Raw genomic sequence first — 8,291 nt, forward strand, 5'->3', positions numbered from 1 at the left:
ACTTTATATATTTTTCATTTTTGTTTTAGTGACAAATAATAGAAAGCAGACATGTTTTTTCTCCTTTTTCTTTTTGTTCTCTCCTTAACATTCTCTCCTTCCTTGATTATTTTATGCATACAAGCTGTAGAAAAGAAGGAATATATCTTTCCTCCTCTGTTTTTATTAAAAGCTATTTAAAATCTTCTTTGGAAGTTAAGCTATTTGGATTCTTGTTTTAAACCTAACAGTTATCTGAACTAAAGACTAACAGACATTACAGTGAATTAAGATATTCTATAGTTTTATACTAGCACTGCACAGATTTTCCTAAAAAGCTAACTCTTTCCAGAGTAAAAATGTGTTTTAAATAACCTGAAAAGGGATTAACTTGAACAGTAAAGGATATTTGAAACAATATTTTGTATTTTTATAACAATTTTGTCTTTGGAAACACTGCTAGAAAAGAACAAGGATCATTTAAAATGTGTTTCAGTTTACTCTTAAATTAAGTCAAGATTGCTTTGGATCATCTTACTTCTTTATGGTCTGTTGTTTGTAGTAGGTGCAGTAACAATTCCTTTGCGTATCTGAATGCTTCTAGTTCTTTAAGCAATAAAGCCTCTTGTTTAGAAATCTTTATCACATCTGATGTAGAAAGATTACATGCCTAATAAAATATTGAGCCACAAATATATTAGACTTTTACTAAAGTAGCCAAAATAATAAATCATTTGTTGCCATTACACTACAAAATAACAACAGGAATGTTCAAAATACTGCTTAATTAGGTTTATACATTGTAGCATGAAATACTGAAATACACTATGCACTCTTCAGTCTGTGAAAGAGATAGCAAGCATATACTACACTTAAATTTAAACTCTTGCTGACAAAAATGAAATTCTCTTCTTGTAGTCAAATTAGTTATACTGCTCTAACGAGAGAGAATTGGTCACTAGATCTTTTACTAAGAAGTCCTACCACAGAATTTAATTTAATTTTGGTTTACATATTACTTATTCAGGAGACCCTTTATTTCTATACAGCTGGAGATAGATGGGAGCATTGTTGGAAACATTGACTTCCTTATGCAGAAAGGTGGGAAATCCCAAGAACAAGTCTTAAACTGATTACTTACAAGGAAATGCAAAAATATAGATGTCTCAATCTTAAACGTAAAACAAGAAAAAACAAAAAATGTTAAGGGAGCATCTTCAACTAAAGGTTTAGGTCTATTTACTCCTGCATTGTTACTATCTACCATATAACATCATTTGTAAATATTGGCACAATCAAGCTTGCTCACAAACCCACAATATGCAATAAGTTTCTGCTTAGGTAGTTTAAAATAGCTAAATAATGCTGACTTTAAATACACAGATGGCATTTGGGTTCAAAGTTAATGTTGATTTTGAGATGAAAACAAATCGTCTCACCTTTCAAAGCTACTTCAAGACACTTGGCTGCAGTATTAGATTGCATCAGTCAACATCTGGCAAGTTTTCTATTCAAGCAGAAATTTCACTTCTGTAGAAATGAGGGGAGATAATTGTGCCTGCCTATGCTCAAGCAACTGTTCCCAAATGGCTCACGGCCAGGTGATCCAGGCTCAGACTTGGTCTTTCTCCAGCACTTGCACTCGCCGTGCGCCACATCCTCAGGGAAACCCCAATGCTTGCCATGTCTTACTCTTAAATTTAGATGCAAGAGGTTCCTATCTGTCTCGGACTTGCTTGGAGGTGTTGCATACGGACGTCCTTGGGGCTCCACCTCCTTACACCCCTTCCATACACTACCTGGTGATCTTGGCTGTTTAGCTGATAGCTTCAGCCCTCCTGGACACTGCTGAGTGCGTCATCACGCCGACTGGCCCTCCAATGGATTTTAGTAAATACAGCATCTGGTTGCATGCTGGTCACAGGTCAGCCAATCTTCCTGCCATGCTTGGCATGTAAAATGCCCAGCAGACACAGAAGAACAATCTTCTTCCTTGCAACCATATTTCTGGGTTCAGCCAAGCAAGCTGGTCTGACCGAACTGGCCTTTAGCCTCAGCGTCCCTGAGGGCTCCTGGTCCATCACCCCAGTCTCTGGCCCAGGAGCAATGGAAAAATCACAACAGCAACAAAAAAGAATCAGGAGGGTAGAGGTCTCTCCTCCCTACTCACACGTCCCTGCGAGTTGCTGGCGTTAGTCCCTCGGCATCCTTCTATGGTCCAGCACTGGGCGTCGCTCATCAGGGTGGCAAGCTCCTCTTCAGAACTCTACTTGGCATCCCTGGCTTGCGGCACGGCTGGGCGTGCTAGCTGGAAGCATACAGCTCCCTCCAAGCTGTTGCTCTCTGGCTTCTTCCTGGCAGACTGCTTTTGAAGATGACTGCTGGTGCTGACTGATGACATCATCCTCCTGCGCTGCCCCCAGCCACACTAATAAGCGGCTGATGAACCATGAGGGCGGCTCCACTTGCAGTTCCCCACTCCTTGCCACTGTGCCTGCCAGGCAGGTTTTTCAGGGTCATGGACTTTCAGGGCCATTTCCCCAGGACTATGGGGTTTTCCTGCTGCCATTCTGGCCCAGAAAAGGGGTCTCCACCCCTTCACTCTTGTCACTCTGCGGCAATAATAAAAATGCTAGCAGAGCATGTCCTAGGACATTAATTCATTTTCAGTTCTAAGGATGGATACCTAAACAAATGTTTATACAGACTTAAAATATAGAAAAACAAAACTTGTGTGCTTACATTTGTAATTCTCAAAACAGTTGCTTTAAAAGTTGGCAAAAACATTTCTGCTGAGCTGACTGTCATCTCTGCTTCAAGGAGTTTTTCCTGTAATGTAGCCTTTTGCATAAGGGCTTCTTCTGTCAATCTGATTACAAGAAAAACTTCATAAGGATATCAAAACATACTAGCTATACATGTTTACTAAATAAATATAACTTTTAAGCAATAAAAATTTGTGATCCGGAAAACACAAATATTCTCAAATCTGATCAATGAAACTTGACTCCAGCTTTTTTTTTAAATTAGTGCAAATGTTACTTAAGTATGATCCTCAGATTTTGGCTTTCACACAGGCCTCAATCCCTTTAAACCGTGCATTACAAAGAATAATTACTTTCTGCTGCAGAACTCCATATCACCATAACCCAATACAGATACAAACATCATGATTTAGCCCATAGTACTAAAAACTCAAGGTTTTTCTTTTTCAAAGTTGTCTTTGAAGTGTTAATATTTGTAAGACCATAACATGAATTCAAACAAAATTAAATACATTTTCACTTATGAAATGGTTTGCTTTATCATTCCACCTAACTAGGGGACTGAAAACACTCAGTGTCACTTGGTAATTCTCATTCACCAGCATAACACTGCAAGGTTCGTATTATGCACACATTAAGGCAGAGTAAGGGCAGTTGCTGACATTCCCAATGTCAGCAACTACAGAGGAAACAAATCGTTCTTCAGACAGCCTCCAGAACACCACACAGACCTGAACCTTTCTGTTTCTAAAATATCTAAGTGGTATTTACATGGCTTTTAGGTATCTACATATCATATTTTCTTACATACCACATGACCCTAAATAAGACATCCACCTTGTTTTTGGAAAGGGAGAATGAAGAAAAAAAGGAAGAAAAGTGGAAAAAACAGTTTAAATTGGGGAAAAATCAGTGGTGAGGCAGGGAGGGAGTAAGGCTGGGACTAGGGAAGGGATGGTAGGAGGGGTGCTGTGCAGTCCATCAGCCGTTCCCGGGGCTGCAGCGGGGAGCAAAGTGGGGGGACCTGTCAGTGGGTGCGGGGTGTGGGAAGAGGGGGCACGGCTCTTGCTGCTACATGCCCCTGGGAATGGGCAACGGTCTGCGCATCACCCCTCCCACCATCCCTTCCCTAGTCCCAGGCTGGGTGGTTTCGGTGGGCTCTTCCCAGGGGACACATGAGAAGTATGTATTCAAACGCCTTTGGGTTGAGTGAGTCTAGAAGCCCAAACTTCCATTTCTTGAACTAGTGTCTTAACACCTAAGCTACAGGGCAAAAGGTGGGTGGGCTGTCATCCTCCTCCTCACACTGTGCTTTACACTGAAGCCCATGCTGGGATCAGGTAGGCCCTCTTTGAGCAAGCTGGATCCCAATATGACAGAAGTGCCTTCTCATAGCCCTGATTCAGATGCCTAAGCTCCAAGGCATTCAGATCCCCCTCTTCCCAGCATTTTCAATTGGTTGTTTTAGGTGTCTCCTTGATAAGTGCTTAGGTGTTCTGGAGGCACACAGACTACCCATTGAGAGCATGGAACTCATACACCTCCTGGGGAAGAACACACTTGCTCTTCTGGGGTGAGACAGAACTGGGCCAAACCTTATGATAGTCCTTGACCCAGGTATGAATGGCATTTGTAATAGGCAAGTAGTTTTGTACTGAATACAATACAGGTTTCAAGAACTGAACGAGGACATATAAATGCTGTTAAGAATAAAAAAACTGTTTTATGGTGAAATTTTCTAATCACATTTTCCTTGACTAAAGCGTACCGTCTCATATCATGTTCACTTAGATTTTGTGGTAAGCAATTTTCCTGTGATCTGCTTTCAAGTTGTAGCGATAGTTCTTTCAGAATCATCTGGTGCTTGTCCATAAATCTGGCATGTGGACTCCAATTCTGCCTCAAGGGTTCCTCTTCCAAGCACACTGAAAACTTAGACATTTAATTTTGTTTAATTTTTATCCTCTTCCAATTATGAAAAGTATAGATCCTCCAGCAGTAACAAGATGCAGTCAAAAGGTTAAAAAAAAAAGCTTAGGCACTTGTTGAAGATCTCCATGCACCATCTTTTAATTTTATTCTTTCCATGCATCATCTTTTAATATTATTTTGAGAAATAATATTTTCTCCAATAGCCACTTTCTCCACAAACCTACTTTCTCTCTCTCATCTATAGGTGAGAAGTCTTGTCTGCTGCTTCAAAACATCTAAGAGAGATTTTTATACCTTGAAAATCAAGCACACTATTTCATAATGAGAAAAACAGAAGTCCAGAATCATGATTCATCTCTATTTCCTTTGATGAAAAGGCATAAACAATGTTATGCATAAGAGTCAACACAGTAGCATTTTTATAATTATGCCCATATATAGTTTAATTAACTCTTTAAAAAACCTAGAAAACTATACAGCTACGATTTAAATTGAAGACTAAGATCATGGGCAGATGTAACTTCAAATTGTTTTTAAAGTGGGGACTTGCTGGGCAGGAGCATATATCAGCTGTTCTGATTTAACTGTTACATCTGTCTTTAGGGCTAAGTACAGATATTTGGGAGGTTAAATTGGGTTTGAAGTAGCCACCCGATTTAAACTTAGTTCGTCCCAGTGCTAAATCAGTCTAAAACTGTAACTGTACAGAAGCTTCATGAACACAAACTGGTTTAAAAATTGCAGACCCCGGTTTAAGATAAACCTGGATATATGTAGTATCAAACTTATTTGATTTAGATCAAACCAGTGAACAGAACTTCTGTGGGCTTGCCCTGCACAGTAGGGCTGTGCAAAATTATGCCACCAGTTTTGTTTCGACACTGTTTCAACTTGTTTAGAGATCGAAACAGCGAAATCAAAACAAAACAGATATCGTCGAAACAGCCTCAAAACAAAACAAGGCAAGTTAAAACATTTCTCCGTTTCGCCCATAAGCTATAATGGGGAAGCTCGAAACTGCCTATAACTTTATCATTTCTGGTCTGATTTGGATGAAACTTGCAGGAACAGTAGCTCCTTCCGAGGGCATGAAGCCTGCCATGATTCAAGGAGATAGATGCAGGAGGTTCAGGGAAACTGCACCCCAAATTCTTGAAAGTAAAACTCATGTCACATGTATGTGTTAAGCCACAGCAAGGTCAAAACTGCAGGCCTGCTAGGCCCTGCTGTGGCCACAAAGCCTGCCAGCTGTTAAGCAGACAGGTTAAGGGGGGTTCCGGCAGGCAAGCAAAACTCATAGCAGGGCTGCAGTTTTCACCTCGCACTGCCTGAAGACAGTCAGTTGCACAAGGACCTATGACACAAGTTTTGCCTGTTAGCAGCTAGGGATGCAAGGCCCCAGAACCCCCCTGCACCTATCTCCTTAACAGCTGGCAGGCTTTGTGGCCTCAGCAGGGGCTAGCAGGCCTGCAGCTTTCACCCTGCTCCACCTTAACACACATACAGTGTTACCCATGTTATGAGTTTTGCTCGTCTGCAGCTTGAGGTAGTTTCCCCCAACCCCCTGCACTTATCTCCTTAAAACATGGCAGCCTTTGTGGCCTCTGCAGGGGCTAGCACGCCTGCAGTTTTGACCCTGCTGTGGCTTAACACGTACACGTGACATGAGTTTTGCATTCAAGATTTTGGGGTGCAGTTTCCCCAAATCCCCTGTACCTATCTCCCTGGAACTTGGCAGGCTTCATGCCCTTAGAAGGGGCTGCTATTCCTGCAAGTTTCATCCAAATAAGGCCAGAAATGGCTAAGTTATAGGCTGTTTTGAGCTTCCCCATTATAGCCTATGGGCGAAACGGCAAAACAGCACTGAAACGGCGAAACTGTTTCAATGAAACAGAACAAAACAGATCTTTCAAATAGAAACAAAATTTGAAACAGAATGCTATTCCATTGAAACGCTGGTCAAAACGGCCATTTCACATAGCCCCAGGGCTGGAAAAACCCAGCCACTGGCCCCAACGCTGCTCTTTTCATCAGCCCCACACTGGGCTCTATTTTGCGCTCTCTGGCCCAGCTATCCCTCTCCTCCGCCATCCTACAAAGCCGCTCTGGGTACAGCTACCTTTATCAGCATTTGCTGCTGCCGGAGCTAAGCAAGGAAGTCCTGGTGTGGGGAGGGGTGGGAGGAATGCAGGTGTAGGTTTGCCAGCAGGGGGGGCTAAAAGTAGCCCCTGATTCTACCCCGCTCCAAGAACCCTCATGGATCGTGTTAGGCACTCCCAGACCCCAGAAAAACCCTGTGGGTTATGCCAGGCCCCCTACCCCACCCACAGGTCACAGCTGCTCCCCTATCCTTCACAGGTCATGCTTGCCCCCAACTTACCTGCAGGTCATGCCTGCCCACCCATGCGCAGGCAGACACCTGATCCCCATCAGATTGCTGGATCCCCAACTCCTTGCTAGCCCCCACAATCCTGACTTACCTAATAGTGGGCAGCCATTTTGAGCTGATTTAACTTCCCTCCTAATGCCCCAAAATGTCTGTATTTAGCCTGCAAGTGGAAGCAAACTGAATGAAACATGGTTTAGTTCTACTACAATTGCTTAGTTCTACTTACATGACAATAAGAAAGGACAGACATAACAGTTCCATCAGAACATCTTATACTGTGACAATTTAGTGCTGGTATAACTGTTACATCTGTTCACACCCTATTTATCTTATGTTTATATCTACCCCAATTCCTTACTTGGTTCCCTGAACTGCCAGTTTCTTCACTTAAGTCAGAGAAATATTGTTCGTGTTGGTTGACTCCTTTTGTTCTAAAATCTCTCTCATAGGATTGTATCATGGAATAGAGTTTTGCTGCCTCTACAGGTGAGATAGGTTGTATATGACTTATTCCCTGAAATAAAGATATTGATAATTATGTAATAGTTAGATTAAACTAGAATCATTGCTAAGCTGGCATTATAGACAAGCTGTCTTAAAAGTATCAAGATAAAACAAGTTACTATGCCAATAAGTAGAACTGTTTGGTCCTAACTGTGGCAGGGCACTATTAGTGCCTGCCACTTTAAGGGGGAAGATGTGTGGCACGGCACTGTCGGTGCCTGCCACTTTAAGACCTGAGCTGAGCAGCCAGCAGGTGCTTGACTGCAGCGGCCATTTTAGATCTCTGGCCACCTATATAATCAGAGCAGTTCCCTGCTGGCCGGCCAGGCAATAACATTGCTTGGCTGCAAGGCTCTATGCAACATTCTGGAGGTAAGGGTAAAAGCTGTAGGGGATGGCTTGGAGGTGCCTGGTCCTGGGCATGACCTAAAACTGCACCCTGCTGGGAGTGGGTGGCCTGGTGGGGCTCTCAGTGGAAGCCCCCAGGAAATGCCAGGCCAGTTATCACCCCTGTGAAAAGCAGGTTGGGGTGCCTTAACCCCAGCTCTCACCTTTGGCTCGGTCGTTTATCATCAGCAGTAGTTGGGGCCAGGCACCGCTGTGGCCACCTGAGCCCTGTGGGGTGCAAGACCCTGAGAAGCGAGAGTGGGGACCAGTTACGGTTATGGCCACCTGAGCCCTGTGGGTGCAAGACCCCGAGGAGGGAGAGGGGGGTCAGGCAC

The 8,291-nt window shown here is 43.0% G+C and overlaps 1 protein-coding gene across 2 annotated transcripts in view; it reads right to left on the reverse strand.

Moving 5' to 3' along the window:
* Nucleotides 1-7,637, reverse strand: part of ODF2L (outer dense fiber of sperm tails 2 like) — a 59,141-nt gene extending 51,504 nt beyond the window's left edge. Inside the window, exons 1-4 of one of the 2 annotated variants that reach the window (XM_019501557.1) lie at nt 7,424-7,637; nt 4,513-4,676; nt 2,722-2,848; nt 518-649 (exon numbers count right to left, since the gene is read on the reverse strand). In XM_019501557.1, coding sequence (XP_019357102.1) covers nt 518-649; nt 2,722-2,848; nt 4,513-4,676; nt 7,424-7,525 — 525 coding nt within the window. In that variant the 5' untranslated portion in view covers nt 7,526-7,637. The remainder of the gene's footprint in view (nt 1-517; nt 650-2,721; nt 2,849-4,512; nt 4,677-7,423) is intronic. The other variant, XM_019501558.1, reaches the window with a different exon arrangement.
* Nucleotides 7,638-8,291: the final 654 nt, after the last annotated feature.

Source organism: Gavialis gangeticus, unplaced genomic scaffold, assembly GCF_001723915.1.
Source record: "Gavialis gangeticus isolate Ggan-Ray unplaced genomic scaffold, GavGan_comp1, whole genome shotgun sequence".
Classification (NCBI taxonomy): Eukaryota; Metazoa; Chordata; order Crocodylia; family Gavialidae; genus Gavialis; species Gavialis gangeticus.